This window comes from Oryza glaberrima, chromosome 3, assembly GCF_000147395.1.
Source record: "Oryza glaberrima chromosome 3, OglaRS2, whole genome shotgun sequence".
Classification (NCBI taxonomy): Eukaryota; Viridiplantae; Streptophyta; class Magnoliopsida; order Poales; family Poaceae; genus Oryza; species Oryza glaberrima.
Genome location: NC_068328.1, coordinates 34,921,075 through 34,936,005, shown reverse-complemented (window position 1 = coordinate 34,936,005; position 14,931 = coordinate 34,921,075). Strand labels below are relative to the sequence as shown.

At 42.6% G+C, this 14,931-nt stretch overlaps 2 protein-coding genes across 5 annotated transcripts; one reads left to right on the top strand and one right to left on the bottom strand.

The window, feature by feature from the left end:
• Positions 1-821: 821 nt before the first annotated feature.
• LOC127767834 (aspartokinase 1, chloroplastic-like) lies at positions 822-6,202 on the bottom strand. The gene is made up of 13 exons (XM_052293290.1): positions 5,722-6,202; positions 5,539-5,621; positions 5,412-5,452; positions 4,084-4,238; positions 3,222-3,371; positions 3,006-3,101; positions 2,633-2,749; positions 2,399-2,518; positions 2,225-2,317; positions 2,020-2,136; positions 1,556-1,672; positions 1,336-1,398; positions 822-1,249 (listed from the first exon to the last, which is right to left on the bottom strand). Exons 1-13 carry the CDS (start codon positions 6,103-6,105, stop codon positions 1,088-1,090), a joined length of 1,698 nt encoding a protein of 565 aa, XP_052149250.1. The 5' UTR covers positions 6,106-6,202; the 3' UTR covers positions 822-1,087.
• A 3,525-nt stretch (positions 6,203-9,727) lies between these two features.
• LOC127767305 (uncharacterized) lies at positions 9,728-14,803 on the top strand. 4 transcript variants are annotated; one of them, XR_008016358.1, is made up of 4 exons: positions 9,729-10,590; positions 13,050-13,118; positions 13,448-13,576; positions 13,903-14,803. XR_008016358.1 is itself a non-coding variant. In XM_052292593.1 (2 exons), the coding sequence occupies exon 1, from the start codon at positions 9,816-9,818 to the stop codon at positions 10,584-10,586; it is 771 nt and encodes a 256-aa protein (XP_052148553.1). In that variant the 5' UTR covers positions 9,730-9,815; the 3' UTR covers positions 10,587-10,590; positions 13,050-13,438. The 4 variants fall into 4 exon arrangements, 1 of the variants encoding a protein (XP_052148553.1); XR_008016357.1 differs by having other exon boundaries at positions 13,899-14,803; XR_008016359.1 differs by lacking the exon at positions 13,050-13,118 and having other exon boundaries at positions 9,728-10,590; positions 13,899-14,803.
• Positions 14,804-14,931: the final 128 nt, after the last annotated feature.

Genomic DNA, 14,931 nt, shown 5'->3' with positions numbered 1-14,931 from the left:
TCGTCGCCGACTTGCGGAGGAGAGCGCGCGGGAGCGGGACGACGGCGTCGCGGCCTCGCGAGTTGGTGGTGGCCGGAGATGGAAGTCGGCGCGCCACGGGCGTCGTCGCCGTACTTGCGGAGCGAGCTCGGGAGCGGGACGACGGCGTCGCGGCCTCGCGAGTTGGCGGCCGGAGATGGAAGTCGGCGCGGCGGAGCGACGCCGACGTAGCCTCTCGCGGTGGAGGCGGAACAGCCAGGCAACCGTCGCCGACTTGCCGAGGCGGAGGCGCTGCGCTGCCGCTCGACTCGACTCGACTAGTAGAACTCTCGCGTTTTAGTACTCAAACGTGGCATCTCAGCCTCGCTTTTAACACATAGACGCACAATCAGTCTCTAAAATAACTCAAACTCTCAAAGATACGGCCTCGATCGTATTTACAAACGAAATATGATTTATAAATAAAACTTTTATATACGTGTTCATAGTGATCTAAAAGCAAATGCTAAAAAAATAAACTTCAATGAAAAAAATCCAAAATCAACTCTAAATTGAAAATTGAAAATTCAAAATTTACTGCTCGATGTTAAGTTGAGGGACCTCCGGTGAACTTTTATAATTTAGCCCACTAACGGTAGAATGCACAACCTAGACTCACTAAAATCCTATATTGAGACTATATTTGTCTGCGTGGAATATTTATGATTATATGCGTGATATTTATGATCACTAGCGTTTAAACCTTAGTAAGTGAAACCATACAAATACAACTATCACATCACTGGTGCTTCCGCAACTGTGATAGGGTTTTTAAACTTGATATCAATATTTTTTTCAGGGAATTGTTTCAACACCGGATCATTCTTTATTCCAAAAGATAACAAACAATGTTATTTACGATCGCACCGCTGGTATTGCAGCAAACTTAACATTATAAGTGAGCCTGCTATGCGTGATTATCATTAACACAGGGTGCTCCTTGTAGGGCTCTTACAACACCAGGGAATTCACCATTTCACCTAGGTGGCCTAAATGACTATATGCCTGAATCACCTTTAAACCTATCCAAATTCCAAAGGTACAACAATAGCAGGAAATGCTAAGTCGACTAGTTTCCGTAAATGACACCATTTGGGCTCACAGGAGAGCCATTGTGTTGAAGATCCTCTTCCTCAACTTCTGACAAGAAACCGTTCTCAAAGAATGCTGAATGAAGGGCCTGTATACACTGTTTCGCCTCGCTATCATGGACCACCAATGAAATGTTCACCTGATCACGCACAGTGAGTATTGTCATACACCCTTTGGTCATTTGCACAAAAGAATTTCGTTCATCTGGGGAGGAGAGATGGATACCTTGGATGCCCCTTGTGAGATCATCTGGACGTTAACGCCATTTCTCCGTAGAACATTGAAAGCCTGGCGTACAGCAACAAATGTAAATGATTAGATGCAAAAAACAAACCAGTCAATGCCCTGCAAAAATAAAAGTACACCCTAGCATACAGGATTGCAAGTAATCGTGTTCATCAACAATATGTCCAACCAGAGTTTTCGGTGGCTAAGAGATAATAACCTTCTCAAGAATCAATGACGATCTCTGTACATTCCCTATCAGTGAGATGATAGACCTGTGCTGCAGTAGATGAACAACTGCAATTTTTTCAAGTTCTTCAACTACATGATCAAGTTCCTGCCACATCATCCCAAGAAAACAAATGAATATTGAATTAAGAGAACAGCTGGTGCAGTACGTATTTTCAGGATGTATCAGCAAAGTGCTAATCCTGCAGAACAACTTGAATCCATTATCTGTTCTTTTTAAGTTTAAATTGCCCTAACAGGTTTCTAGATGTGGGCTATCTACTGTTCCAAGTATCTATATTCATCAAAGCCAAAGAAAACTAAAAATGAAACACATTCAGCTATTCGCAAGCAATTCAAACTTCAGGCTTTTGTACAATATTTTATTCATACCCCCAAACCCAATGTTTGACACATCACACATGTATATCGAAACATGATCTGTCTCAAACTCACCTGCTGGATCAATTCACGACACCATAGTTTTGATGGATCTAGTGTCAATGATATACTGACTTCACTGGTAGCCACACAATCAACAGAGATACCTAAATCTTCAAATATTGAGAAAACCTGCACAAGAGCATAAAAATATGAACAAATTACTAATATGCATAAGTCAACAAAATAAACAGGAAGAGCAATGAGCATATTAAAATACCTTCGCCAGAAAACCATACTGGCCAAGCATCCTTGTGCTCACTATATCCAGCATAGTAATGTTTGACTTCAATACAATGCTGGTTAATATACTCTGAAAAATAATGTACACAAATCAGAAATTAACAAGAAGTATTTACAAACAGACGTATCAAAATCTATTCATATGCCGAACCTTGCTCAAATCTCTTGTTTTAGTAATAACAGTACCAGGTGCTCGACGGTTATATGAATTCTTAACTCTAACTGGTATATCACCTTCTTTGGCTGGTCTCATTGATTGGGGATGCAAAACCTAACAATTGGCAAACGTATTTCTGTTAGGGCAACAGTAGTTGACCATGCTATCTCAATCACCGTGAGAGTGTCAAATAATTGTATCAACACATGGTAATAAGCTCTACAATACCTGTGCACCAAAGTAGGCAAGTTCAGCTGCCTCCTCAAAAGTCAAGTAGGGTACAGGTATCGCGTTCGCACAAATATTAGGATCACATGTCAACACACCATCTACATCCTTCCATACCTGTTAGAGATTTAAAAAGAAAACGAGTTATAACAGCCGGTAAAACCTCAGAGACACCACAAAGCATATCTGTAGTTTTCAGCTGATATGGTTAAACATCTAACCAACTTCCTCAATTGCAGAACCAGAACGAACACAAAACTGAAGGAATGATCTAAGAAAATGTGTTTACACATAGAAGCTTAAAGGTGTTGAATGAGTTCTGGGAGCAAGTGGATTTTCAACAGGTAATTATCACAAACTTAGGAACACAAACCTGGATCTCTCTTAATCCCAACGCTTTGCCAATGGTGGTAGCAGTCAAGTCGCTGCCACCTCTGCCTAAAGTGGTGACAGCACATGATTTCCATCCCTGCAATTTGATGTGCATTATCATAAACACAAATATAACAAATCTAGTTCAAGTGCAGCATCATAAATGCAAAAGAATAGGCGCGATGGCCTTAAACATGAGTAATGGGAAAATGCATACTTTTCCAAGGAAACCAGTAACTATAGGAATAGCAGGGTCGTCAATCCAATCACCCTGTAACCTCTTTGCAACAGCAGGATATGTCGCTTCAAGAATGTCCGCATTTGTGAAATCATCAGTAGTTATAAAGCCAATATCAAACGCATCATACTGCAATCAAGCAAAATTTAGTTGAGACAGCGTCAAGCTAAAACCTGGACCACCATCATATACCAATAACTGCTCGCACTGAAACTTCATGTAAACGCTGCATGCTTAGGAACTTTTAGGTGTTGATGGAACAAAAAGGTACCAAATAACAATTAAAATATACTCATTATAATAACAATCCATTAAAAAAGACTACACACATATAGAAGCACAATAAGATCAACTTACTATGGAACACCAGCATTGTTCCTATGGTGAAATGAATATGAGAAATTAAAAGGAAACAAGAAAAAATGAAAAGAACTATGTTTTAGTGGATTACTCATGTATATTTTATAAATAAACTGATCGCACGCCATTTTTTCTTAGCAGGTTTCAGTTGGCGGTTTAAAGGAAAGTGATCAGCTCTATTGATAAGAAATTTCTTAGTTTGTGCTATAGCACTAGCAATAACCATGTACAATCTCTATAAATCAAATGAGCAAGGGATAAATGTAATGAAGTCCCCCAAATTACCTTATTCCTATAACCTAGTCAATTTGCTACGGTAGTAATATTCTCTCATTTTTTTCACAGGTCCAGATGTTGCTTTTTTAGATAGAATATTTGAATTATATTATCATGAAAAGGATCTAGAAGCTAAATTGAAACAAAGCACTCAACAAGCCTTCAATTAAACTACTGCACCAACACATTTACTAGAAGCATGTACCTGCCGAGCCTTTTTCCCAAGTTTATTCAAATATGCAGCAAATATTCTTGTAGACATGCATTCACCGAAGGAAACAAGGTAATCCCGTGTCCTAGGAGTTAGTTCTTTCATCATAGCAACACCCTTAAGAAGTTGTTCCAATTCTTCCAATAAACCTGTTGATATTAACAGTGATAAATACAGTGCTTTTATAGACGGTACAGTGCTAAAGAAAGTACTTCCATTAAAGACAAAAGGGACGAGAAATGCAACATTGACCAAAAATAAATTGATGACCAATGGATAATATGCTGAAGAATGATTGGTGAAAGTTTAAAATGGTATTATGATTTATAACTAAGGATGCAGCATACCATGTTTCAGCTGTCTAAAATCTTTCATGTTTAAAACATGGTGGGCTATAAAACAAGTAGAGAAACCTGACAGGTTTAGATCATGAGAGAAGCCACATGTTCCATTTCATTGTCATTAGATTGGGGATTCTAAATAGGGTAATTGGAGTTTATTTTCCATACTTGCTGCATTTAAATTATTTGGTTGTTGTATGTAGAAACTGGAACAAAACAAACATTACAATGTGTTTTCTTCCTTGTGATGTATATCACCTGCACTTGCCATGTCAATTGCTGCCTCATCTACTTTAAGACTGCTCGATGATTATGTGTCCATTGTATGAATTCAAAGCATTGTTAGAATAAGTATGAACATTACTTTAGAAACCGCTACTTTAATTAAACCAACTAGGGTGGAGGCACTAAGCTATAGGATACACAAGATCACCTTGTTGCATACAGAATAGAAAGGTACTCTGCTGAAAATGACATAAAATGCATGATAACGACCTCAAGTCTTGTCACCACCATACAACATTAAAGGAAAATTGGTGTTCTTGTGTTTATTGACAATCCTCAACCACAAATATTGTCTAACTTCTGAAATCAAATTTCTTCGTATAGTAATGAGGACTGTTTGTGTAGCTAAAAAAAAAAAATCCCATCAGAGGGTGGTCTTTAGTTTATACTGAATAAAAACAGATATGTGGTTTAGTGGATGACAATGCCCTAATCTGAATTACCTGTAGTTTTGATAGACCATCTTATGGCCTTTAAAATAATAAGGTCTTCTAAACCTTACACCAACCAGGACTGTGAAATCGCAATATTTTGACGACTATACATGTGCCAAAAGATGGAAATCAATGCATCAACAAGATTGGAATATACATTTTGCAGTGTAGGTTTTTGCCAACCAAAGGAAAATGGGAAGCGTGTTGGTTGGTTGGGGGGGGGGGGGGGGGGGGATTGTGTGAAAGAAGCACTGGACAATACCTGAAACAATCGATCTATCCAATCCAAGCTCATCAATAGTCCTGAGCAAAGCAAGAAAAATTGAATAATCAGGAGTGAATGCTCCGAAACTAACCTGAAATGACGAAAAATGAAAAACGAAACGCACCTAACATGGAGCTCCTTGATAACTGCGAGCTCGGGAATTTCAGACGCCTTCGGGGCGCCGCAGCTGACAGCCTTCTCTCCGGCCTGAACAACCAATCAACCACTCACAGTTAAGCACAGAATGGCGGTAGAAAAATCCATACATTTCAGTTTCACAATCACAGCGAGAGCTAGAAATGGTTACCAGGAGGAGGTTATTGGTGGTCTTCCCCATGGCGGAGAGAACAACAACGGGAGTCTCCTCGGGGAAGCTGAGTATGAGATCGACCACCTCCCGCATCCGCTCCGCCGACGCCACCGACGACCCGCCGAACTTCATGGCGACGGTGAACCCCGTCGCGGAGGAGGCGGCGGCGGCGGCCACCGACGCCGCGTCGTCCTTGTTGAGGACAACCGCCGCCGCCCCGCTCTGGCACCGCACCACCAATCCCCTCCTCCTCGAACACCTCCCTCCCGGCCTCGCCGCCGCCGCGCACGCGAGATACTGCTGCTCCCTCCCCACCCTGGGGGGAGCGGCGGCCGCCGGCGAGTCCCGCGCGACGGCCGCGAACCGGAGCGCCACCGCCATGTCAGCACCGACCGAAGCTTCTAGATCTCTCCTCTCCTCACCTCTTCCAAGGATCGAAGCGGAGGTGGCGGCGAGGCGAAGGGGGTGGTTGGAGCTTGGAGTGGGGAGGAGGGGGTTATATAGGGGGAGGGGAAACGGACGGCGGGGAGAGGCGGGCCGTTGGGTTTACGCGGCCGGTGGACGGCGTGGATCAAACTCCGACGGCGATCGATACGCGGGGCCCCACCGCCGCCGGGACGCAGAAAAATGGGCGAGCGAAAGGTGGGCGGGGGGACGCCGCGACGCGAGTGGGGGTGGGCGGATGGGAGGGCCCACCTGGAAGCGACGTGTGTGGTGGGGTCTTCACCTCGCGCCGGTTTTGTTTTGGAATCCACCGGCTGTCTCTGTATGTCGATGGGAACACTGCTTGCGATTCTTACGTCCCACTCCAACATTGCCACCATGAATATGATTGGTTAACCATTTTTTATTTCTCTCTCTAGAAACTATACTAAAGTTGATTTTGATCTAAGCTTATTAGTAGTACTACATTTTCTTTGGCATGATTCATGGCTACATCTTTTTTTAAGCATTGGCATGGCTTCAGTAAATACTTGCTCGATCTCAGGAGTATGTTTTCTAGTTAATTTAGGGCATGTTTAATTGGGGAAAAGAAAAAATTTTGAGGTGTCATATCGGACGTTTGACCGGATATCGGAAAAGGTTTTTGGACATGAATGAAAAAACTAATTTCATAACTCGTCTGGAAACCGTGAGACTAATATTTTGAGCCTAATTAATCCATCATTAACACATGCAGGTTACTATAGTACTTAGGGCTAATCATAGACTAATTAGACTCAAAAGATTCGTCTCGCTATTTCTTCCCTAACTGTCTAATTAGTTTTTTGTTTTTATCTATATTTGATGCTCCATGTATGTGTCCAAAGATTTGATGTGATGTTTTTGAAAAAAAAAATTGTGAACTAAACTAGGCCTTATGCTATGGTGATCTTGTTACTAGTGCCAATGTTTTTCTTCATGTTTAGAGTTGTGTGGATTGCTGAATTGCAGGGTAGATCAGGCTGATCAGTCACCCAACAATGTAACTGTTATTTGTTATAATCAGCAGGAAAGCTGACAAGCACATATCACTTGCAGACAATAAACTGTTTCCATCTTTTTATGAAGAAATGATACCCATAGATACTATCGACGAATGCACCAAACGAAAATCTAAAAACCTGCCACTTTCAGTCTTTTTTTTTTTTGGTTTTATGTGATACTGATTGAATTGGAAGAAAACAAAACAACAATAGATACACTGTGGATATAATGAAATAAAAATAATCTTCTTCTTCTTCTTCTTCTTTTGAAAAATTCTGGCCATACGATTGTTAAATTCTTCTTACCTGATTTTCACTGACAAATTGCATCCTTCATGCATCGGCTTAAGCAAACAAAATAAAGAGAAATAAAAAATCGCAACGGTGCAAACATGCAATATTGATGCATGAGGTGCTCAGAGGAGGACAAAATGCTCAGTGGAAATCAAGTCAGCTGGTTAAAAAAAGAATCCAACAAAGATCCGTCTTTAGCAACTGCCCCTCACCCAAAAATGGATTTATAGATAAACTTTTCAAAAGGCACACTTTATTACCGTCTTGCCATTTTCTTTTTCTCTGAACATTCATCTCAAGCTTCAGAGTTTCATAGCAATGGAAAAAATATATACAGCGTAGGAGTTTTATTAGCTGAAGGGCCTGTTCACTTTGATGTTATTTTCAACCTTACCAAATTTTGGTAAAGTTGCCAAAAAGTGGCTATATTTAGTTTCTTGCCAAATTTTGGTAACTATATAAGAAATCCTGCCAAAATTTTGGTACCAAAATTTGATAAGGTTTTTTTTGGCATCAATGTGAACAAGCCCGAAATATATAAAGGAATTGATTTCTGAGTCTACTCCCACTCTGAAAGTTTCATGGTTCTCTGAACCCAGCAAGTAGAGCGTGGTGTGATGGTGTCTTCCTCTTTGTTACTTGATCAACAGAAAATTCAGATTCACTTTCTCTGAATACGCAACGCATTCATGCTTACACCATGGCGCACTCGTCAAATAAAAGAAGAATCAAGGGACAAAACAGTGAACAGACAACCGTGAATCGTGAATAAATAAACTATTGGCACTTGGAAGATGTATGCAACAAGAACTTGAACTCTGTTAGTATCTCTTTATGAATGGTTGAGACTGAACAAGTGAACACAGAACACTTGTACATATTGTGGACTCTGAAAAGAATCCTTCCATATTGAATTCGATCTTTTTTCTGCAACTGCGTCATCTGAATCTGGATGCTGGTTGGAGCTGGACTTGTGGATTATTTCTGGTCAAAATTCGTGTGCAAACTGTTAGGCCTGACCTGCTTGGAACATGCCAGCTGAGCTGCAGTATTTTCCATTCTTCATGCATACAAGAAGCAAGAGTGGACTTGTCTGACGGGCAAAAAGACCCAATACTGGTCTTATGCTTTATGTAAGAAGTTCATCTGCGATTCCTGGTGCCGAAAGATACTCATGTATTCTATATAATATAATGTATAAACTGATTCATGCTGATGCCAACTAGTAAAAGAGAAAACAACGGTATAATTTATTTAGCCTTGAGAGAAAAGGACAGGCAATTAGAGAGTGATAGATTTGGTTGAAAGGTACATTGGCCCAGATCAATCAGTGGATGGATCGACTGTTTTTGGTTCGACAGTGTTCTGTGCCAATGGCATCATTCATGCATTGAGGTCATTTCCATGCACTGTGCATATGATCGATGGGAAGAGAAACTGTAGCACCGAATTACTAGTGGCCACAGGAAGGCGAGTGATCTTCAGATATTCTCTTGCACACACCCGTTGTTTGTTTCAGAAATATCCATCCATTCTCTTGCGCCCAAACAGCAAGGCAATGACCAACGACGCCCAGATTTTCCGAGTCCCAGTTCCGGGTACAGGACGTCTGATCATATCAAAATCCAATCAAAATCAACAGGTTTGTTTTTTTCAGGCCGGCCAGGACCACGTGAACTGGTCGAGCCTTGAAGGAGACACCTGAGGTCCAAGGACGAATTTACCTACCTGCAACAACGACTAAACACTAATCACTAATGGCTACTCCTATGGATTATTGGTGCTGCTGCTGCAGCCTGCTCAGCAGTTTGACACTCTCCATGCAATCATGCTCATCACATTCCTGGAGGAGACAACAAGTAGTCCATCATCAATAACATAAGTACGCATAGATGATTATTCACCAACTCTGTAATCTTTATTACTACTATTTACCAAAGCTCAAAGCTGCAATTGCAAGTTTGCAACTGCTTGTTGAGACTCGAGGAGCAGGAGTACAGCACGAAATGGATGGAGGAGTAAAAGGAAAAAGCCCATGGGCCGTAACCCGTGTTACTGAAGCCTGGGCCCATCTAAGCTGGAGTTCAGAGAGTGTTGCGTCCGACTCTACCGAGTCAACGCTCGGCGACTTCATCGAGCGCCCAACCGGGGATCCTCACCGTCCGATCCGACACGTGTCGGCATCGTGCCTCCCCACAGCGGCAATCGAGGAGAGAGAGGAGCGCGAGTCTCCCGAAGCCGCGGGCGCCACAGTTGGTGAAGGGAATCATCCACTCTTCTCTCCCACGACTCGTCTTCGCCCCCACGGATTACGCATCTCGCCTCGCCCCCATGGCCGATCTCCACCCGCCGGAGCCTGACACCAACGGCGGCAGCGCCGCCGCCGCCGCCGCCGCTGCCGCTGCCGCCGCGCCGCTCGGGGACCCCGCCGCGGAAGCCTCCGGAGCGCAGGCCGCCGCCGGGCCGCCATACTCCAAGCGCCGCCGCCGCCCCAGCGTCCGCCTCGGCGACATCGGCGTCCACTCCGCCGCCGCCGCCGACGTCCCGCTCCCGCAGCGCCGCCACCACAAAACCTCCTCCTCCTCCCACCCCCGCCCGCCCCGCCGCGCCCACCCGGAGGACGCCCTTGACCCCCTCAACCACTCCTCCGCCGCCGCCCACCGCCGCGGCCAGAAGCCCGCTCAGCGCCGGCCGCGCACCGCCTGGATCCCGGCTGCTCCCGGCACCGACGGATACGAGGAAGAAGCGGAGCATTACTATGATGATGCCGACCAGTCCGACTCGGCCGCCGCCGCCGCTGCCAGGGCTAGGGTTTCGGGGAGCCGCGACGCTAGCGGCGACGAGTCGGACGGCGTGGCGGATTGGGGTCTCCCGAACGACCGGCTCCCTGGGTCCATGGGGTATGGTGGCGTGAAGGCGTGGCTGGATGGACTTGGGCTCTCTCGGTACGCGCCAGTGTTCGAGATCCACGAGGTAGACGACGAGGTGCTCCCGCTGCTAACGTTGGAAGATCTCAAGGACATGGGCATCGGCGCCGTTGGGTCGAGGAGGAAGTTGTATGCCGCCATCCAGAAGCTCCAGAGGAGCGACAGCGTTTCCTGAGTTGGTGAGCTCTTAGCTTCTATTGCCCCCAATTTTTGTTTCATTTCCATAGAAAGCTGCTAGTTTATGGCATTTGTCAACCCAAGTGTGTATATAGGTTTGATGTCCATCTACTCCGCTAGTTCGAAAGGAATTGTTTGAACGAAATTTGAATAATGAATGGAATAAGGTGAATCAACTGTATTTGCTCGTAATAAATGTGATCATTGTTTACTTGGTTTTGATATACTACTTCCTATGCTGATCCTTGTGCTGTGCTTTCAAGATTTAAAAGGTGTTCTTACGGATTGTCAAATTGTACTCTCAAACCCAGTAGAAATAATCATGAAATGATAATGATTTTGATTAGTGCACGACATAAAAGGCTGAATATAGCAGACTATGCCTCTGTAAAACCAGAGGCCTCATGACTCCTACATGCCTACTGAGGCCTTTCTTTATTTGGTCACAACTGAAGGCCTTAATCTATATTGTTTGGTTAGTCAACCTACAAATTTATGTTGGATATAGAACTATAGGTCACCTTTGTTGCACACGAAATCTAGAAGTGTTATGCATTGTGTGTTGTGAAATTGGAGGTTGCTAATTGCCAGTTGCTAAGTACTCTGGTTGATATCGTTGCGAACCTCTATTTTGAGAAAGCAGCCAATAATTGCAGTGTAGTGATAAAATGTAAATTATGTGGTCAACTAGTAAACAGAATGAAACCAATCCAAAATGGAAACTACTTAGTAGCCTCATTACTCATTAGTATGTGGCTATTTGCTTATCTATTGGGCAACTTTAAATTCGGTTGTCAGAGCTAACCTACTTCATGTTGTTTAGACTGGTTTTGTGTTGTCAGCTGACTACCTTAGCAAGCTTCTTCTCGATGACTTCTGGCTGGCACCACAGTTTTTTGGTAGTGTAGTAAGAGGTACATCATACAGGCTTAGTGAGGGGCAAGAGCTGCTGAGAACATTCAAACAGCTTCTTATTAGGATACATGAATTTTTTTCTTGTAAAGGTAAGGTAGGATTACAGCTTCGAGTAGGAAGGGCGCAAATCATACTCGGCAAAGGAGTAGGTATGCACATGCAGCAAGACAGCCACACAGATTTCATAAAAATCAATATGCTATTCATAGTTTCCTTTATGGCACATCAGCGCACTTTTTCCTTTGAATCTTTTCCTGACCATGGTAGGTATATATTCTCAAAATTGCTCAGGACCAGTTTCTCTATTTTGACCATACGTTTTACCAGAAATCATGAGAAATATGATATGTTTCGAAACATGTATACATTGTTCACCTCTTGAGCTCTGTTTAAGGTCATTGTTAAATAATGCATAAAATTCAACCTTGCAAAAGGCTATGAAAGGTCAACACATGATCCCCATGAGGAATTATTCCATATCAAGTGGGGAAGACTATTCTTTGTTGAAATGATTTCCAACAACAAAAAAAAAAAAAATCAACATCAGGTCCATAGAAACTGGTATCTAACTTTGTCCTCAAGTCAATCAACGTTTATCTCCATCCGTTGTTGGTCTGATATAGAATGCTTAAACAGAACTTTATGGCATGAAAGCCATTGAAAACTATTTTCATAAATGCTGTTTTATGCCCGTAAGGTGTTCATATGAAAAGTAAGGCAGGTGATTGATATCATCATAATTGAACTAATTGAAACAGTACCAGGCTATGTTCCTTATGGATTCCATCCATCTAATCAGCAAAAAATAGCTACATGTTCCTTCTGTCCTATTTAATATTCATCTTTAAAATTGTTGCTTATATTTGTCAGTTCATTGTTGCCTTGTTTGCCTGTCCGCTCTTTCACTGTACTTGTCATTGACATTTCGACATGCTTCAACTTTTGTTTGCCTATTATCATTTCTATGTCATGCAGACAACTGATGTAGGGAGTTCATCATGGCTTATTAACTTTCATTTTTATCAATGATTTCAACATGTTAATTATCGTGCAAATACAATTTTCAATGTGTTGAATTTGTTTATATCTTGGTTGTGCTAATATATAACTTGACTATCTTCTCAGAAACATGTGGAAATTCTGGTTTTATTTGTAATAACCTTTTTGCAAATACACATAATGATTTAATTTGTACCCTTAACTGATCGCTTATATTTCAATGCTAGAACATGTTTTAGACTTGCACATATTCCTTACATCATGTACAATCTAGTACTACCATGCAATGTTTCTCCAACTTGTGTTAACGATGAGGTCAACTGGCTAAAAGGTGGAAATGGGGGGCTGAGCAAGTACGGATGGCATGTATATTTGAAGTAAAAGAAGACTTTATGGGCTTGTAATTGACAGAAATAAGTAGACCGGTTATTTTTTAGTACTGCCAGATTATTTTTTGGTTGAAAAGTTGAATCGCATTGGTAAGGCACCAGATTCAGGTAGTAGAGGTTTCTTTTGAAGTACTCAGCCAATTCTTCCTTCCTCACAGGTTATCCTTAATACCTCCTGGTTTAAGACATTCTGGATGGCGGCCTGACATGAAGGTTGGAACGATAGGGTGAGAGACATTGATACATTTCAAATGATAGTGAGTGGGACCCTTTATCCAAAAACCATAGTTTTTTGAATGTCACCCCCAAGAAATACCGTGGTTCCCTAATATTATAGTCTTGCACTTGAAGAATTTTCAGTGTACTCCGGTGCTGCTCTGTTTTATATGGGCAGATTGTGTGCCTGTGTTTTTGAAAGGAAAAAAAGGAAAGGCTACGAGTTGAGTGTGCAAAGCTAAATAAAAATCATCCTTGATATTTTTTCAAAGCTTAGATCATATATTTTTGGGAGGAACTCCAGAAATACTAAATATCTAAACAAGACGTGTGTTTTCAGCCGAAGTGTAACCTTTTGTGGCATGGTGGTGGCTGATAGTACCACAATGGCAGATTGGCAATGACAGAACTGCAGAATAATACAGTGTAGCCATAGAGGATGCCTTTGGTACATACAAGCGCCACCAAGGTAATCACTGGGACGTTTTGTTACTTAGATTGCTTACCTCATTGTTGGTGTTGTGAATTTTGATGATCACTGATGGTAAAGAAGAGCAGGTCTGACATGGGATAGCATAAGAGGTACTCGGGTAGCCGAGGAGACTTGCCAGTAGAGCCCGGTTGTCGCTCTCGACGGAGAGAGCTGATGACAATGGGGCTACAGGCAAATCATCCTTGGCTATCGAAGATGGCCTCTTACTTCCATGCAAGACCTCTCTTCTAGTCAGTCATCTGCACTTGCATTTGTGGCTGTGTACTGATGGTTGCATGCCTGGGCATATATTTATAAGGAAGGAGCTTCTGACTTTGGCTGGAGGCAGCGTGTTTGGCACAACAAGAATATTTGGCCCTTGACAAGCAAAAGGTGGCGATCAACGGATCATTGGCCTGCTGGATGTGAGAATGTGAGATGTGTATCTGTGCACCTTAGCTTTTTGGAGGGCATCCGGGGATTTGGATTTTATATTCTTCTCTGCAAATTTCTCAACGAGTTTGTCACATTTGCTTGCTTATTTGGGTTGACCCATGGATGGACACCCCTCAGCCACTTGGGTTCCATTCCCCAGCCACATGAATGAATTTGCTCTCGTGTGACCGGGCATATCGAATATGGTACATGTGAAAGAAGAGCATAGTATGGTATGGAGGAATGAGATAAGGATCAGATCACCTACAATAAGGATCAGATCAAGCCATCACCCTGGTCAGGTCCGTCGTGACTGTACATGTTCCGAAGAATGGCAAAAAGTATCGGATAAAAAGAGCAGATCATCAGACTAGCTGAGCCTGGCATGCGTTATGGCCGGCTTTTGAAGAGCCTACTAGGCGAGTAGACTTTCGACAGGTCTGCCTATCTAAGGATTGATGAGGGCTCAATTATATGATTCACTCTGTCAGTCTCCTACTATTCTTGTTCCATCCTCCATCTGTGGCAAAACACATTTACAGGCCACTCTAGTCTAATCTGCCTCCTGTGGAATCACCTTCTCGTCTTGCTGGGGATTCACGCAACCTCAGCTAATTCTTCAAGTAATTAGGACATGACGGAGCATAAACTTTGTTATTACACGCAGATATTAGTTCATCATATCTCAACAAATTACCAATCCATTCTAATCACCCAATCTTAATTTATGAAGTAGGAGTACATCTGTGAAGGAGCAATAAGTGTGTAGATGTTGAACAGCAAAGCAGCAAAACGTAGGGGAGAGAGGCATGGAATGAAAGGCTTGTTTAGTTCGAAAAAGAAAATTTTAGGTGTAACAACAAACGTTTGACTGAATGTCGGAAGGAGTTTTCGGATACGAATGAAAAACTAATTTC